Source organism: Coturnix japonica, chromosome 4 (genome assembly GCF_054131305.1).
Source record: "Coturnix japonica strain WE chromosome 4, WE-NBRP24, whole genome shotgun sequence".
Taxonomy (NCBI): Eukaryota; Metazoa; Chordata; class Aves; order Galliformes; family Phasianidae; genus Coturnix; species Coturnix japonica.
Window position 1 is genome coordinate 49050908 of NC_140666.1, and position 19246 is coordinate 49070153.

Here is a 19246-nt window from a genome sequence, read left to right on the forward strand (position 1 = left end):
CAGAGATTCTTCTCTTCCACCTGCTGTGCTTTCCCCCACCAGATGCAGGAGATAAGACGATCTGTTTTTCAGTGTATTTTAGAAGCAACGACGTTGCACAGTTGAGGGGCTGCCTGATGCTGTGCCGCTAGCGCAGGGTGGGAGTTCTCTGTGCTTTTGGTGCTGAAAGGCAACACGCAAAATCACCCCAGCTGAGTCCTGCAGAAGGTGTGCGGATTTCCCTACCCGATCCTGAAGGAGGGTTATGGTGCCCGAAAAGGGACCTGGGGGCAGGAGGCGATCTGCCGAGCCTGGCCACCACCCCTTCCACCTGCTGAGATGTTCGAGGGGAGATGGTTGGGTGCACTTTGACTGAAGGTTTCTGTTTCATTCCAAGCATAACCGCCTTTGGAAGGCGCAGGGTGGAGGTGGGAGGGGAACGCCCCCCCGCCCTGCTGACTCCCCAGCTGCACTCAGCGCCGTGATTGCATTTCCAGAGCCACCTCCGTCCCTGTACGCTTCTCTCTCTGGGTGGTGGTTTCCCCTTCTCTTTGCCTCCCGCTCGCAGCCGGAGCCCAGAAGCGAGGAGGCGGTGCGATCGGCCGCGGAGCGGCCCCAGGAGCCGCGCTCACGCTGCACACGCACTGCTCACACCCCACCAAAACTCACCCGGCTGCGCCTGTAGCAGTCGGGGCGAGGAGAGAGTAACACCTCCACCTCTCGCCGCGGGAAATAAACACCCTCTCCGCTGCCAGCACCGGGAAGGACAGGCGCTCTGCGAGGCGGTGCTTTCCACCACCCCGCTTTTTTTTTTCCCCCTACGTTTTTCTTTCTTTTTTCTTCCTTTTTTCCTTTTTTTTTTTTTTTTTTTTTTTTTTCTTTCCCCCTCCCCCGCCGAAAAGAGCACTCCGTGGCTCTGAGCTCCCCGCACACCGTGTCGCGGGTGCCGGCGGACGCGATGGCAGCTCCGGCCCGCTGGGTGCTGTGCCTGTGCCTGGGCTGCCTGTGCCTGGCTCCGGGGGACGTGCTGCGGGCACGCTGGGCCGGGCTGCGGCGGAGAGCTGCACGGGGCGGCCGGGTGAGAGCAGGTGACCACGGGCTGCAGCCGGGGGACAAGGTGTCGGAGCACATGCTGCGCCTTTACGCGCAGTACAGCGCGGGTCCGGAGGAGCCGCCCCGAGAGCCGCCCGCTCCGCACCTCCGCCGCGGAAACACAGTGCGAGGGTTCCGCCCGAGGGCTGCAGGTGAGCGGCGGCTGCGGGAGTGGAGGGATGAAATGGGCGCTGCTGCCCCGCTCGGGGAACGCGGAGATGAGGAAAGTAACGTGTCCTGCGGCGACGCTTGTGTGCTTGGGGATGTGGTGCGCGGGGTGTTGTAATGACTGCTTTATCTGTGCAGCTCTCTCCTGGGTGATATCTGAGTGCCATATGAGGGAAATGGAGTAATTAATATATCCTTTCCACAGTCTCTTTTTATCTGTGATGTGCATGTGTTGCTTTTGTTGGAATCGTGGTTGGGTTGCATGTGATGGAGCAGTAACATGCCCTGGTAATCCTGTGGATTGTTTGTAGTTACGTTGGGGTGTTGGTTACAGTGAGTGGTGGCAGTTGAATCACAGAATTGTTTGAGTTGGAAGGAACCCTTGAAGACCAGCCAGTCCAACTCCTCTGCAAGGAACAGGGTCACCCACAGCTACATCAGGTGCTCAGAGCCCCTCCAGCCTGACCTTGGCTGTCTCCAGGGACAGAGCATCCACAACCTCCATGGGCAACCTGTGCCAGCACCTCTCCACCTGCACTGTAGAAAAATAACCAACAACATAAAAACTTCTTTATATCCAATCTAAATCTCCCTTCTTCAGGGGTGGTGGGGAACAAGTGGAGTTGAAGGATGGTTTGTGCACAGTGAACACATCATCATTTTTGACAGCAGCTATTAGGTCTCAGTCCTGATTATAGACTGCTCTGCACAGGTGTATGTGTGACAATGTGAAGTTGTTTTTCTTAAAAGGGTATTTATAAGTAGTGGGTTGTGTATTTTGCATGGCAGTATCTGAGAAGAACTGTGCCCTGCAGAAAGGGAAGGCAAGATTGCCTCAGCTGAACTCCCTTGCTCCACTCTTCTGTGTGCCTGACCTCTGACAGGGCTACATAGGAATCCCACAACTCCAGTGTGTCCCTGACTATACTGAGTTTCCCATATCCACTGCATCCTGAAAACTTGTTTGTTTTTTAAAACTGTTCTGCTGTACAGTGTAGCCCAGTATGACAGTCTTCTTTCTTCCACGATGGTGGGGAGTTAACCCAGAAGTTTTTACACAGGCACCCACCAGTAACAATCAGCTTTGTCCAGTTTTGCTGGCTGGCATTGATTCCTTTCTCTCCCAGAAAACCAGCTGAAAGCTGAGTGCCAGGCCTTGCTAAGGTTTATTTGGGAGTCATTACTGCTCATTCTTCAAAGGCAGCAATGTCTATTATAGGATGGTTCTGCATAGAGATCAAATACCACAAATAATTGAATGGCTTTGGCATGTTAGGATTCTATGCTACAAACACTCTCCATTGTGTGTTACTGCAAGTACTTATGTCCACAAGAGAGGTTTGAGAGGTGAGAGGCTTATGTAGCTTGGTTAGATGGAGAGCTGTGACGCCCCATTTGTTGTTCCTACAGAATCTGTGTGTGGAAGGAGCTCTCCTGTCTTTCTGAACAGTTTTTTTTTTTTTGCAATATAGATCCAATGGATGTTCCTCTGCTCTGAAATAAGCATTGCCCTCACTGAAAAAGGGTAAGATAGAATAAATAAAAAGAAAAAAAGAGGGGGGAAGCTATAATTGAAAGAAAATAACACTCTGTTTAATCACATCTGATTAAAGATATTTATTGTTCTAAACCTAGGAGATCTTTGGTTGAAATCCCATCTCTGTGGTCTTTCTGATTGTATTTATACTCTTGCTTGACTTTGGGTGGCAGCAGTCCTATGAACACACTGCTCGCTAATCTCTCCTCCTCCTCCAGTACTTTCAGAGTTCAAGTGCCAAAGCAATAAATTGGAAGTGGTTATAAGGTTTCTGATGCTTCTATAAGTATTTATGCAAAATATCTAACCAATTGGCTGTTGTCTTTCTCTCCCTGTAGGCAACAGCAGCTCATTTGTATGGTTATTGATGGTATACAGGTGCATTTCCATATTTAGAAGAAAAAAAAAACAACCCACACTGAGATTAGAGGTTCTTTGGGGTAGCAGGCACAAATGAAGCAAGCTTCTTGTGCCCAGCTGTCCAGCCAGCCCTGCCATGCCAGCGGCACATACACAATGTTTCCTTTCTGATGTGGTTTGTTTCCAGATCCTATGCATTGACTTGGTGAGCACTGGGTTGATGGTTGGATGAGGTGATCTTAGACGCCTTTTCCAACCTTTGTGATTCTATGACTGCTAGACTCCTCAGCTGCAAATGTCTGTTTTCTGCTGGCTTCTTCATATCCTTAATGGGGCTAAATCAGTGAAGGTAATTGGTAGTAAGAGCAACACATCTTCTCTGTTGCTAACCCCTTCTGAAGACAGCTTTTTGGCTGTGATCAGTTGTACTCCCTTAAGAACCCACTGACTTCTCTCGTATCTACAGCAGGAGACCTTTAGGGAAATCTTTAATAGCTTCTTTTGTAGATTAACCACGTGTTTTCAGGAGATAAACTTCTTTTTCTGAAACACATATCGCAGATACAGCTATGAAACTGTTCTGTCCCATGCTCTTTCCCTAAAGGACCACTGGGTGTTTGGCTGCATGAGAAAAGCCTCTCCCGTATGTCCCAGCTCACCCACTAGGAACAATTTTCAGAGCCTGTAAGATGGCCTACAGTTCAGTGAGATCAAGAAGGGGTAGGATTTGTTGAACCATTTCTCTGTTTCTAGTCTAAAAAGTAGTGTTGCCAGTGGCTGTCCAAGGAGGTGGTGGAGTCACTGTCCCTTGAGAAACCTGGAGATGTGGCTTAGTGGGCATGGTGGTGATGGTTGGATGAGATGATCTTACAGGTCTTTTCCAACCTTAATGATTCCGATCCTAGGACAGCTGCAGACTTGTAGTGAGTGGCTGAAGAGCGAGTAGAAGATGTGGTTAATGATAAGAAGCATCTTAGCTGTGAAATGCAAGTTTTTCTTTCTGGCTTAGTCTTCTGAGGGAACAGGGCAGGAGCTTTGATGCTATGTGGGCACCTCTGGAGTTAGCATCCTATGCTACTCCACTATCTTTTGTGCACCAGGTTTCACTGGATTACCACTGTTTTGGTTTTGAGGATGGGATTTTTGACCTTTGACTTTGATGCCTGCTTATGTGCTCTTGTATTCAGGCAAATTTGTTCAAATTGATCAAGCCTCTGTATCAACTTCTACACGTAAATATTCTTTTATCCTACCAGATAGCAAAACCCTTGAATGACCAGACCTCAGCTTGATAAAAACCTGCTGACCTCCAGTAGCTCTGAGGCTCTGGACATGGGGAAAAGAAGTGACCTAGGATAAATAGCAGAGAGTGGAAAGATAAAAGGCGAGAGCACAAGGCTTGCAGTTCACTTTTGGAAGTAATTTTAATCATAGCATCGCTAAAGAAACATGTCTTGCAAATGAGTCATTTAAAAAGCTATGACTTTAATTGGAGGGTCTCTCTAATGATGTTATAGTAAAGCTATACAGACAGAAATTACTTTAAACTCTTTTTTATTGACTGAATTTCAAGCAATTTTAGGCATTACACCTGCCCCTGGGTCAATTCCTGTGGTTTAAGAACTATGCTCTCCTCCTCCTTAAAATGCTTTTCTTTCCTTTGTTGCGGTACAAAATGCCCACGCACACACAGGAACCTGAGCAGAATCCTGTATTTTTGCTTTGCAGAATACTCAGATCCGTAATGGGGGAAGGTGCAATCAAGTAACAACAAAGGTGGGAGGAAAGTAGAAATCTGGCTTCCAAGTCTGTGTTCCTATTCTGAAACTTGTTCCCGTTTCCAGCTCTCAGTGAATTCTGAAATACTGATGTGTTCTTAACTGAACACTGGCACAAGGGCGCCACTTTAATATCTCATTTAAATGATGGCTAATGATGACTGTATAACTAAACAGCCCTCATTATTGCATCCTTTTTTCACCCATGGGATAGATTTGGCAGTCCATAAAAATGTCAGTGCATCCTCCATAAAGGTAAACACACCACATGTTGGTGGAGTTGTTCCAGCTTATTGATGCCTGGAAATGCCCCTTGTAACATAAATACATTCCTGCTGGTGATGTCACTCTTCACAGACATACTGCTTTTTCTTGAAATGCCTTTTTAATGCTATGAACAGGCAATACAAACAGCTGTGGGTTATTGCAGGAAGTGAGGAAGCACAGCCATGCTGTGAAGGTTGAGTGGGTACAAACTTCAGTTGCAGTGCTGGAGCTGGGTCACTTGCTGGCCTAAGCCAGCAGGAAATGTATTGGCAACCCTGAGAGCCCAACTGGTAAGTGATGATCCATCCCAACTTTGTGCCTCGGTGAGACATTTCAGCTTTGGACCTGGAAAGGCGGTACCTCCACCCTTCCCTTGCCACGGTGAGCTCTGCCTTTGAATCATAGAATCATTTTGGTTGGAAAAGTCCTCTAAGATCACCAAGTCCAACCACCAACCTGTGCCTACTGAACCATATCCCTCAGAACACATCTCCATTGTTCTTGAATGCCTCCAGGGATGGTGACTCCAACACCTCCTTAGGCAGCCTGTTCCAGAGCTTCTCCTGGCATATCATAATGCCATTACCTCTCATCCATGTGAATACAAGCACTAAAGCGTTTTCCCTAGAAGTACCTTCACTACCCTGCTTATGGCTGCTGTGCCAAAGCTCAATATGGTACAGATAAGCAATGCCAAAAGTGCAAGGTTACTGTGTCTTACCTAGAGCAGACTGAAAAAGCTCTGTCCTGCAGAGCCTGGTCTTCAGGTCTCCTGCTATGGTTGTACCTTTACTGGGGGTGGGGAATGCCATTAGTGTCTGGCTTCAGAGTGTCTGTTTGTTTCAGGGGAGTTGGACTAGTTAATTTTTAATGGTCCATTCCAACTTAGACAATTCTGTAATTCTGCATGGAAAGTAGAAGTGTATTCCTTGCATGGAAGTTTTTCCTTCAGTATGTTTTTCCTTTGCTGGTTTCTTCTTATGTCTTCTCTTTATGGACTTGGTTGCTGAGAAGGCTTTTGTACTACAAAAAAAGCAAAGCTAGAATAGCAAAACTCCCTTCAAATAAGAACTAGAAGGTATCACACAGAGGGTGCATGTGACAATGTTCCTAAGCTTTGACAGAAGCTCAGGTCACACAGTTGGGTTTTCCTGAACTGGAACCTAGCTAAACCACAGGTATCTGTACTGAATGCCAATCATCTGTTTGTAGGTGATTTTGTGAATGAATTATTTGAAGTCTCTTAGGGATGGTTGAATCTCTTTGGGAGCTCAGAAGGCGTTCAGTGAGAAAATAGCTCCACCTACTGCAAGTATGCTTTAATATGGAGTTAAGTACAGAGAGTGGCTTCTTGGGTTTTATTTTTAATCAAAAGTATATATTCCTCCTGTGTCTGCTTCACGCTAGCTAGAGTTTCCTTATAAACAAAAGCAGCTTATTTTGTGTTCTACCACAATAGGCTACTTTAGAAACAGCAGCATTGGTTAAATTGAATTCTTGTTAAGAATTAAAATAAAAACTTGTCATTCGACGTAAAGCAGTGATTCAAATAATGTTTTTAACAAGCATGCATGAGACATCATAAATTCTGGTTCCTTAGACTGATGTACTTAGTGTTCTGCCAAATTACATGTTAGCCTTACTGTATTAGTGATTACAGACCAAGTAGAGATCAGATGAGGTATGTGCTTATTACAAAGGTAGTAAGTAGCCAGTTTTGGACTTTGGGAATTAAAAATAGATTTTAAAATTGAAGTAAATTCAAGATATAACTAACAGCTAGATGTTGTTTGAGTTTGGTGCATTAGTTTTCAGATATTGAGAACATACCTACCAGAACCTCATGTGTTCAACCATCATGTTGGGCTGAATGTGTATACAGCAGTATCTTTCATAAATGATTTTGCTTTTTCTTTTCCCATTTCATCAAGAGAAGTCTATATTTCATTGATTTTTGTTGTTGTTTATTCCCAAATTTCCAGAACTGTGCATGTGATACACAAGGGAGGAAGGCTCTGTCCTTCTAGCAAAGCTGATACGTCCTTTTTTAATACATTGTTTAGAATATTGATTAGAAATATTCTTAGAAAAAAAGAGGTCACTTGGGTGGTTCAGATAGGAGGGCGGAGAGAGAATCTGGTGTTTTTCGTTTGACTTAGTCTGAATGGCATTAGCAGTTGTAGCATCAGCATCCAAAAGCACAGACCATCACCCAGAATGTCATTCAAAACATAAAGATATCAATATGTATATTTTTTGCAGCTCACTATAGCACCTGGACATTTGGATCTGTATGTCTCCCACTCTGAAGGACAGTTGTAACTGCAGTTCAACCAGGATGTTTTAGAACAAAAATTATGTTTTACCTCCAAGCCTTTCTCTCACAACCTACAGGGGATTAACACTGATTCCTACTGATCAGCGTGGGCTAGAAGCGCATCTCTGGGTTTGTGCACGATACCTGCGGTTAAGTTGTCTTCTCTAATTTCACAGCTGTAGAAACCTCACATTCCACCACATTCCTTTAACTGATATAGCAGCATCCTGACTGTGAGGAAACATCATCTTTCCATGACTTATTTCTGTCTGCACAGTGCCAAATAGGTGCATTTAGTCACCACCCCTACCTGTTCTTGCCACCCTAAATGGTCTTTTGGGTTTTGGCTTTCTTTTGCGTATTAGGGTTTCTCTAATGCTATCTGCCTATCTCCAGCTAGGTTAGTAAATGCTTCCTAACTGGCTGTCTTGAAGAGTGATGAAATGCCTTAGGTAGAATGACTTAATTTATCCTGTGTAATTGTAGCAATTCTGGTCCTGATTATTCTAGAGGGAAACTTCTGTTGTGATTAGTGTGTGACCTAGCCAAAAGACTGTCAGACAAGCTTGTGTGTTTTTAGTTCATTACAAATGGTGTATTGTCTCTCCTACTGCTGACATCCAAGCCTTAAATACTATTAAACAATGATTCTAGCCTGATGTTTCTCTTCCCCGTGTCTTTCAAGGCAGGGCACATTCCTTTTCCACGTGCAAGGTTATTGTCAACTTGTTCCGCACCCTACTCTGCCCTTTCTGTTGTGAAGGGCTCTAGGTCATGAAGACTCATTTGTGTATCCAAAGGTGACTGAGCACTTGAGGAGCCACTAAATTGAGCTCAGTCTAACAGAGAAAATGTTAATCTTGAGGGGAGGCATCCTTTGTAACACAGGATTTCACCTTGTCTTTGGGTTTAGCTTATGAAGCACAAGTACACAGTGCTTTCTTTATTGCTTGCCCAGTTTGCATCCTAACAAGTACATATCAATACATCAAATGTTTAATATATTTAAGTCCCTGCTAAATAGACTCACTGTTTAGAAGTTGCACCATAGGCCCCAGAGTCTCTGTCTTGTAGATGGTGCCCAGATCACAGAGGAGCAGAGCAAAGGGTGTAAAGGAGTGTAAAGGAACCAGTTAGATATATTTGCAATAAACAGTCTGACAATCAAAGGTCAAATGGCATATGTGAAAGTATACTTTAAAGCCTGTGGCAACATATTCAAAAAGAGAAGTGTTTGGAGAGTAGACACTGATTTATTCTGCACAAGATGGGAAATACCCAAAATGAAGCATGCCAAATAATTTACCCTGGCTTCTGTTTATAATCCAAAATGCTTTTACTGCGTATCTGTTTGGTACATCAGTGACACCTACCTATTACATATTTGTAGATTATGTAAGTACAAGGTTACATAACATATTTGAACTTTCTGTGCTTGCATGGGAGTGTTTGATGGTCTTTGGTGGTCATTTGGAGATGTGTCCCACTCCTCACTTCATCCATATTTGGGCACAAGGATGCCTTCTCCTTTCTGATTGGTTACCTTTTTGGACTTATCATCTATATCTATATCATCTCATGGATTCCTGGTCTTAGTGCTTCTTATTTATGGCCATCTTGGATGTTTGAAGAGAAACATCCCATCTCAGGAAGGTTGTTTTTTCTGAGATAGACTGGACATCTGGAACTTAAAGTGAAGCATGACCCTTGAGCAAAATACCTCAGCCAGACAAAAATGTCAAATAATCAGCTTTTGAGATATCACTACAACAAGATTCACTTCCTTATTTCTAATGAGGGGCTTGTGGCTTATCAGCATGGTGGAGGTGTACAGACAATCAAATGTCTGATGAAGCCAGTGAAAGCCTTTCTCCAGCATCAGCCTAATATCCCATTTGTCTTAGATGAGGTCAAACAAACCTGTTGGCAGGCCAGAGCAGTCATGATTACTCAAAGAACATTTGAGAGAGGGGAGAACGCATTTAAAATTAAAGGGGAAAAAAGGAAATAAGAGAGAGAGAAAGCTCAAAACCTTACTATGAAACTCACATTTCTGGATTGTAGATACAGTCTATAGTGCGTCTATTATCAAGCTGTGTTCCTGTGACCTAGTTTGTTTCCTGGAATCAAAGGAGTGGTAGTAAATGCATATGAGTTTTTCTGGACTGACATTTGCGTTAGGAGGAAACCAGATAGTAAGTATGTGATTTTTAAAATCACCAGTTTACCATGTTGGTCATAATTCTGACTAGTGACCTAAACCTGTTCCCACAACACTGTGTAAAAGTTTCTGAGAAACTTAATTTGTAACCTAGAAAGCAATACAGTTGATCCTTTTGGTTTCTGTAACATTTTGAATTGCCAATATTCTTATCTAAATATTTATTCTTCTAGGGAGCCCTGGAAGCCAGGAGCTGTATGTTTTTAACTTGACTTCACTCACCAAGTCAGAAAATATCTTGTCAGCTTCATTGCATTATTATATCGGTGATCTGCTGGACGCTGACTGGAACTGTTCCCAGTCCAGAGGCTGTTCTCATCATGGGCACAGGAAACCTGAAATTCAAATACATCTTTCAGTGTGGACCTTTCCATCTGTTGGAAACCAGACCCGGAGTCTTGGCCATTTCCTAATAAACATCTCCAGCTCTTACAGCGATATCCTTTCCTGGCAGTGGAAAGATATCACTCAGGTCCTGCACAAAGCAAAACAGAGCAATGAACTTCTGCTTGGTGTCAAAATGGATTCAACCAGCCGTCACCTGTGGAAGAGGGCACCATTTCACTATGAGCCCTACATCCTGATATATGCCAATGACTCTGCCATTTCAGAGCCAGAGAGCGTTGTTTCTACTTTGCAAGGGCACCACAATCCTTTGGCAAGGGTCTTCCCTAGGCCAGAAAATAAAATGAGGAGCAGCCTTGGAAAGCGGCGGCGAAAACGCTCCACCGATGTCCTGTTGCCATTGCAGAACAATGAGCTTCCAGGAGCAGAGTACCAGTACAATGAGGACAAGAGGTGGGAAGACAGAAGACCATACAAAACTTTCCAGCCTCGACTGGCAGAGAGGGCAAAAAGTAAGAAAAAGCAGAGGAAGAACCACCACCAGAAGAGCCAGACCCTCCAATTTGATGAGCAGACCTTGAAGAAGGCAAGGAGGAAGCAGTGGAATGAGCCACGGTATTGTGCCCGACGCTATCTCAAGGTGGATTTTGCTGACATTGGCTGGAGCGAGTGGATTATTTCCCCGAAATCCTTTGATGCCTATTACTGCTCAGGGGAATGTCAGTTCCCAATTCCAAAGGTACTGCGTTTGTTGATCTTTTTGTACTGCTACTGTAAGCAATGCACTTTTTTTCCTTCCATCAGTGGAATGCAGCTGGTCACCTGTTATATGTGGGGATATGGTAAATAAGTGGTGTCTTTGTCTTGTACTGTGCAGAGTAGTGCTTAAAACAGCTAGTTAAAAAAGCAGGCTTGTAAAGATAATTTAAAAAGTATTACATGGTATTATTTTTTTGCCCAGAGCCCAAATCACCATAAAGTATTTCCTGGATAGTGCTAATGATGTGTGAACTTGTTATGAACCTGTTTAATAAACATAATACAGGCCAGACTCAGAAAATCGCTTATTAGATGGTAGTAGTCATGCTATGAACAAGTCTTTGCTGCCAGACCCACAGTGGGGTCAGTTGATAGAGTACCCACTAGGAAAATGCATGTCTCAGCAGGCATTACTGCCACACTGGGACTAAAGGACTCAAGAGAGTCACCCTTTGAAAATGACAGGTGAAGAATTGTATCTAAGGAGATGGATCCCAAGGAAAGCAAGCTGAAGAAGGGATGAATCTTCTTCAGAAGGAGGTGATATGCCTGACCCCCTCAAACTGCAGTGGCAGGCTTTATAGTTTTGGATCAAAGGAAAAAATATATGAAAGGGAATAGCAAGAGATAAAGTCATTACCTTTGCATGAATTGCATTATGCATTTATTGTTGATGAGAAACATACGCTTTGTACCATATAGGTTAGAAATTTTAGAAGCAGTAGACCTGAGCTACTTTTATTCTAGCTTTAAGGGCAGGCAAATGATTCAGATACCCACTGTGACCTTCTACTTAAAGAGTGGGTTCGCATTTCCTATTGCAGGTTTCATTATAAAAACTTCATCCCAACCATAAGAATAGTTCCAGTTAGGAGAAAACAGTACATCACACACACATTCTCGATCACAACAAAATCACTTTTGTGCAAATAATGGCCTAGACTTGTTTGGATGAGGAATACAGAATTAGAGCACTATAGTTACATAGACCCTGTAAAGGTGAATATTTGCTGCCATATACTGCAAAGAGGTAGTTCATTAGGAGAGTGGGGAACTGAGACCTTATAGTGAGACTGGTACCCTGTGAGCAGTGGGCAGATATCTGTCCATACCAAGATTCATATTGCTCTTTTGTCCACATCAAACAAAATGACCATGTTTTCCAAGGGGAATGAAAAGCTGAGTTCTACAAAAGGTGAAGCAAGTGTTTTCTGGAGCCATGTGTTATTCCTGAGCCATACATAAGATCTGGTGCTACAAATAAGACTGTGTTTGCAAAATGATACCTTAACCATCAGGCAATAACAAACTAATCTGTGCCTGTGGGTATATAATGTTCCCTTGCTGAGGGTTAGCTCCTAAAGCTGACAACCTGTTGTGTAATTAGGAACAGATGTGCCTCATTCCCCCCACCCCCTTCCTTCTCCACCTCCAAATTTTCTGGCCCTACCCTTCCCCTGATTTCAATTAGCTGCTTTGACCGCTGTTATACTCATGTGTGTTGGGGGTTACAGAGCACTGTAGAGCACACAGCCAGGCAGACCCTCTCCCAAGTCAGGAATGAAAGCCCATAACTGACATCATTTGCCCCACTCCTAATATATCTGTAATGAAACTCAACAGGGCAGCAAGTCTCCCAAGGATGCACACAGCTCAGCAGGTGCAGCCCTAGCCACAGCTGGACTCATTCACAGATTTGGCAGCTTGCAGTCCACTCAGTGCTGTTCCCTCCCACTGTTCTTCTTGGCCTCACCTCCTGTAAGAAAGTCTTTTCTGTTTTTCATTAGCATGTTCTGGACAGAGCATGAAGGCAGTGACCCAGCCACCCCTCCAGGTGCAGGACGTGATGCCTCAGTACCAGAGGTGGATTTCAGTTCTCCCAAAAGCACTTGCCTTTGGGTTTTTCTGCAGTTACTGTTATATTCCCTGCTGGAAGAAAGAGAGTTGTGACAGAGCTAGTTGTCTTCAGGAGTGCATTCTAAAAGCAGTGTGTTCATGGTGGACATGAAGTCAGCACAGGGGATATTCTGTCTGCAAGGTAAACCTGTATAAAACAGAGACTTCTTGCTGAGCTCTCTTACCATACAATGGCTGAACTTATCCAGGCTGATATCTGAGGCTGTCTTGGCAATTCTTGAAGTCAGTTCTCTATGTAAAAGAACCACACTTGCTCTGAAGAATCCATTGGAATATAACATGTCTCAGGGCCAAGCTTGAAAAGAGTAGATTGGAAGAGTTTAGAACTCCACCCAAAGAGTTGAATTGTTTGTTAATCTGCATCAAAACCTCAGCCACTACCAAGGGGCGCAGTGCCATGAGCCAGTGAAGTATCAGGCTCCTCCTCAGTACCCTCTAATTATCCCTGGTAATTTCAGACTTGTCCAGTGGAAAGCCAGAAGGAAAACCAAAATGTGCACTCCGTAGGAAACCAAAACATTTTTGATGGTACGGATTCTTTATCTGAAATGAATGCTTTCTGATGAACCTTAACATGGCATTTACTGAAACTTGATTTTAATTCCAGTACCGTTAACAATGGGAAATATCTCTAACTCATTTAGATATTTTCCTTCTATGCATCTGATCTGCACACTTAGGCCATTTGTGTGGTTCCCAATGACTTCTGTGGAGAACACTGCACTGGACTTGACTAAAGTAGCGAGCCTGGATGCTTTCACATCTTTTTCAAGAAGAAATTATACAAAAAAAAATTGAGTTGTGTACTGGCCTAAGATACTTTAAAAATACTTATACTGCTAGGGAATGTTGGTATTCTTGAATTAAAAGAAAACAAGTGAATAAAAATGCTTTTCTTGAAATCTACCAGCTACATTGAGAGTAATGGCTTTGTAATCATGCTGAGATATCTACGGCCATATTTCTTGCATACGAGGTCATTAAGACTTGAGGATGAGGTAGGCAGACATCTGACCCTCAGCACCAATTCCAAGACAAATCATCTCTTATCCCAGCAAAACTAAAAATGTGGCCCAGCTGATCTTGCTGCATGTATTTCTCAGTGACATCTGAGTGAGCATATTTTTTAACCAGGGGATTCCCAGGCATGTGTAAGATGAGCTCTCAAGTGCATCATTAACATTTCACTCCTACAGAAACAAAACTCTTTGGCTAAAAACTGTCTTGAGTATGTTTCATGCTCACGTGTCATTACTACAGATACTCAGAACTGAAGGTACTTGGGAGGTAAAATTTAACATATTCATTTTTCACTTTTCAGAATATATGTTCAAATTCTGGGTTTTTGTTGTTGTGTTTTGTTCTGGGCTTTTTTGTATGTGTAATTTTTCTTGTTTGTTTTTTAAACAAATATAATTAATGCAGTCGGAATCACTTAATCTATACTAACCAACAACATTTTCCAGTTTACATGAGTGTTAATCCAGGAACCTTTGTCCTTTGGCCAGAAGGCCAACTGTGTTTTGGGCTGTATTAAGAAAGGGGTGATCAGCAGGGAGAGGGAGGTTTTGTCCCCATCTACTCAGCTCTTGTGAGGCCCCATCTGGAGTACTGCAGGCAGGCCTGGGGCCACAAATACAGGAAGGTCATGGAGTTCTTGGAGCAGGTCCAGAGGAGGGCCACTATAAGATGATGAGAGGGCTGGAGCACCTCTCATATGAGGAAAGGTTGAGGGAACTGGGCTTGTTTAGCTTAGAGAAGAGGCCTCATTGCAGTCTTCCAGTACTTGAAGGGAGTGTTTAAACAGGAGGTGGAACAGCTGTTTATGAGGGTGGATAGTGATAGGACAAGGGGGAATGGTTTTAAACTGAGACAGGGAGGTTTAGGTTAGAGATTAGGAGAAAGCCTTTCACTCAGAGGGTGGTGACACACTGGAACAGGTTGTCCAGGGAAGTCGTGGGTGCCCCATCCCTGGAGGCATTTAAGGCCAGGCTGGATGTGGCCCTGGGCAGCCTGGTCTGGTGGTTGGTGACCCTGCATATGGTGGGGGAGAGGAGGGTTGAAACTAGATGATCATTGTGGTCCTTTTCAACCCATGCCATTCTATGATTATTTGGAGCAAAATGTCACCATAAGATGAGGTATAACAGACACAGGCTTTGGGGGCTCAGTTGTTCAGCTGTGTGGCTGATGTATATTACGAATTTATGTTCTGACTTGGAAAAAAGAGCAAAACAATCCAGCCTTGGAAGACAGAAAACTGGAGCAATTAGCATCATGACATAACATATTTCTGTACTGTACACTGTATATGTTCTATCCACTTCTGCTTTTCTCAATGCACTTGCACTAATTTCCTAGCAGATAAGTTACATTTACTTTGCTCCTCCAATTAATCGGGCTGCTAGCATGTTGATTGCCTCACTCCTAGCTGTTCAAGTTTTATGACAAAACTGCAGCCCACTTGAAACTGAATTAACAGCAGAAGAGATTGCCTTGACCCATAGGTACGCCTTGATGCAAGGTCTGCTGCCCGAGCATTCTCCTGGGAAGGCATATTCCCAGCAGAATGCTCCAACTGAAAGCAGTGGAGCAGCAGTGACATCCAGTGGCCAGCAGAAGCGCACCAGAGTTGCATGCCCACCTATGGTGACACCTGGAGATGGTTGCGCACACCAGACTCTGTAACCAATCATCCACCGGTTCTTTCTTCAGGAAACAGATTTTATTCTAGAATGTACATGTATAACATTTATGCAGTTCTGTTTTCTATTTATCTTGCTCTTGCAGGCCTTGAAGCCATCCAACCATGCCACCATCCAGAGCATAGTGAGAGCTGTCGGCGTTGTCCCTGGAATTCCCGAGCCGTGCTGCGTTCCTGACAAAATGTCTTCTCTCAGCATCTTATTCTTTGATGAAAATAAGAATGTGGTTCTCAAAGTGTACCCCAACATGACAGTAGAATCCTGCGCATGCAGATAACGTCTCAGAAGATCCTTTAGAAGCACTAAGGTGATCACTCGCTGTTCACTGGGTTTCTTTCCATGATTTCTACTTTTTATTTGCACTGTCCAGGTGTTTCCTTCCAGGGGTGGGAAAAAAAGTAAAGAAATCTAAACACACAAAAAAAGATGAAAATGGAGTGGATTCTGAATAGCAATTCCAAGGGACGGGATCATGAACTTCATTCATCTTTAAATTTGGTCGAGGCATTAAGTCATGTCAACGGAGACTGACTGTTGCTGTTGAAACTGAGATGAAAGAGAAATTTACAGAAGACTTGGAAATTTTGGGGACTGTCAGGAGGACACACCGATCTATTTTTGTACATGATTTTGGAAACAGCAGTAGCTGTTAAATTTTGTCTCCACTCTTCTGGTGACTGATGGGGGAGGGAGATTAGAAGTCTACTTTTATTCATTTTAAACCTAAGCTTTCCGTCACGGTTTACTCAGTAATGCAGCAAGAAAAAGAAAAAAAAACAACTAAACAAATCTGACATTCCAAGAGCCTTAGCTAACACAACTCAGATATGTTTCCTTGGTATGACATGTTGCTGACTGCATGCGTGCGTATGTTTTCGATAACATATTCTTCATAACCCAGCTTACAAGATGTGAGTGCCCTTGGCTGAAGAAGGCAAAACATGTCACTGCTGCATGGGAAATTGTGGTATTCCGGAAGGACTTCTCTTCCATGCCACTGTAGAAACTCAGCAGGCAAAGGGTATGAAAGTGTCACACTTGGTGACGTGTTCATAACACATATTCTAGAGCGTATCTGCAAATAATCTATGAGTAAGTTATGGTAGTTAATTTCTAACGTGAAATTATTCAGTTTGTAACTCTTATCTGTGTACCTTAACGACAGTTATTTTACCAGAATTAGCTCTGGTTGGTGAGTTTTGATGTTGCGTTAATCAAATAGCAGCTCTTCTTTTTCTCATTGCTTCTGCTCTGGAAATGTGCTGTACCCATGCTGTCAATTTAGAAGCATAGGTTCTTACCTTTAAGGTTTCTTACCAGCAAGTTTTGCACAACAAAAATACAAAACATGCTTTCCATGAGAAAAAATTAATGTGAGAAACTAAAAGCAGGTAAAGAAGGATCTAATGAATCATAGGCACCTCTGCTAAAAAGTTGGTTCTGTTTCTGAGTGGATGTCAGAGGAACACTTCAAACTTTAAGTTTCTAGCAAGGTCCTCCATAGGGGATGAAGTTTTTTAAGCACTTCTGGCTGGCAAGAACCATGTTTTAGTTTGTCCTAAGAGTAGACATTTATCTTTTGGATAAACTATCTACAAACTTGACTGTAGAGTGCTTAAAGGGAAAAAGTTCATAAGGAGTGAATTAATTCCCCATGATCAGGAGAGTTCAGTTCTCTACTTTGGAGTCAGTGGTTCTTCCATGTTTTGAAGGTGATCAGCTTTCCCATGTGAATGCTTCCTTGCAGCTTCATAGCTATGTGAAGGTAATTTAAACACTCGATGATTGATTCTTGTGTTTGGTCACTGGTGCTATCGTGTTTACCAATCTGAGTCATGTGCATGGGTGTGAGAGGTGTGGACATGGATCATATAACCCAGGATCCTTTCAGCAATCATTTTTTTTACTGCACAAAGTCTCAGTGGAAGCTGATGGCAGTTTCACTTCAAAACAAAACAAAAAAAGAGAAAGAAAAAAGGAACAGCACAGATTAGTCCCAGCTGCACGTCATGCTCACAGCCCTTCCATTATCGTGCTTGAGGAGAATATCCCAATAATGCAGCTGAAACCTTCTTATTGTCCGCAATTAAGCAAGAGTAACCAGCGCAGCTATTAGACCTGGTTGCTGTATGTTAGGAATCCAAGGCTTTAGCAGCATCACCTGAAAAGGAGCATAAAGATGTTCTGCTTGGCTGTCACTGGGATACACCCACTCTTTGTCAATAGTTGTGGAATGCAGAACAGGTGCAACCTCCCAAGTAAAATCTGATCTGCCTCTTCCAGCTCTACACTGAACGTTAACTCTGTGTGTGTGAGAGACATTTTATACAAAGGAATTGTGTTTGCATCTGTGTTTTTACATGCAGCTTTCTAAATAAAGCCATTTTTAAAACCTATAAGATGTTAATCACATAAGCAATGACTTCTGTATATAACATTGTATGAGTAGGGACTTCAAAAAAACATCCAACCAATGTTATTAATCACCATTCTAGTCTTAAATCAGCATAAGGGGCTTTTGCCACATATTCTGTTTTTTGAAATACTATTAAATTCATGAATGGCTCTGCTTCCCATCTAATTATATAGCATCTAATGCCTATGCATTATTTTTATGGCTTTACTTTTATACAGGGGCAGAGCACATTTCGTGAGGTGCCACATGCCCATGGGGTCATGAATCACTCTACTCTGGTGCAGGACTGGTCCAAAAGCTTTGGATGTTCGTCTCTGAGGAGATGCCTGGAAGTTTGCAAAAGTTTGGACTTTTTGTTGAGAGTTCCTTTCCTCCTTGTAAAAACAGCCTTTGTAAATGGTTTCTTTTTAGAAGTTAATGTTTGTACAGACAATGTCAATTAAAGAAAAAATAGCACAAAAAAAAAAAAAGATATTTTGTATATGGAAAGAAACTTTTACAGATACTTTTAATTTATTTTATATCTGTGGCCATCTTGTCCTTTTCCAGTTTTCCTCTCAACACTCTCTAAACAATACCATTGTCACTGTCATTGCACAGATGAGAAGCAAAGACCATGGTTGGGTTCACAAGGGCAGATCACAGCAGCACTGTGAAAGACACGTTTCACTACTGATGTATAAGCTTGCCTAATTTGTATGTTTCCTTTCAGTAACGGGAAACTTTCACTATGAACTCTGGATAAAATATAAAATAAAATCACTTTTTACGTGAAAACTGACTTGTTTTCTCTTGTATTCAGGTCTTTCCAAGAGTTTTAAATTTTTCACTGCTTCTGTGTTCATGTGCATCCATCTCAGGTGCTCATTTGGAAGCAATCCAAACAGAGATTGTGTTTATAGTGCAAAGTGCACAGTGGCTGGGGAGCGAGTACTGTGGACTCAGTTAAAGGTTAGCTAGTACAACAGCAATAAGCCACAAAGGTCATTGGATCTGATCCAAGGCCCAGAGATGTTTGTGGGTTTCTGTACATTGTCTTTAACAAGTATTTGTGGCCTATTCTAGCCTACAAAAGCAGTGCATAAACTGTGTTGACACCTTGCAGTTTGTCACAAGAGCAAGTCTTAGTTGCTTTCTTGATGGACAAAACCCAAGACTTTTTTTGTTAAAACCAAGAAGAAAAGTAATTGCTTTAGCCTTACTGCACATAGCACAGTCCTGCAAAGCAAGGGAGGAAATAGAAGCCTCCAAAGATGCTGTTTATAGGAAATCCCATCTGGATACTTTCCTGGCTTCCCTTAGTCTGGCTGAGTGAGAGTGGAGGATGAGGGGCAGTGTTGTCTGTCCTGTGTTGGCCATGTTCCATGGATGATGGAACAAGGTAA

At 43.1% G+C, this 19246-nt stretch overlaps 1 protein-coding gene across 2 annotated transcripts; it reads left to right on the top strand.

Moving 5' to 3' along the window:
• The first annotated feature begins 600 nt into the window (after positions 1-600).
• On the top strand, positions 601-18638 carry BMP3 (bone morphogenetic protein 3). 2 transcript variants are annotated; one of them, XM_015861809.3, is made up of 4 exons: positions 623-1223; positions 9893-10803; positions 15531-15752; positions 18080-18331. In XM_015861809.3, exons 1-3 carry the CDS (start codon positions 938-940, stop codon positions 15720-15722), a joined length of 1389 nt encoding a protein of 462 aa, XP_015717295.2. In that variant the 5' UTR covers positions 623-937; the 3' UTR covers positions 15723-15752; positions 18080-18331. The 2 variants fall into 2 exon arrangements, with proteins under 2 accessions (XP_015717294.2, XP_015717295.2); XM_015861808.3 differs by having other exon boundaries at positions 601-1223; positions 15531-18638.
• Positions 18639-19246: the final 608 nt, after the last annotated feature.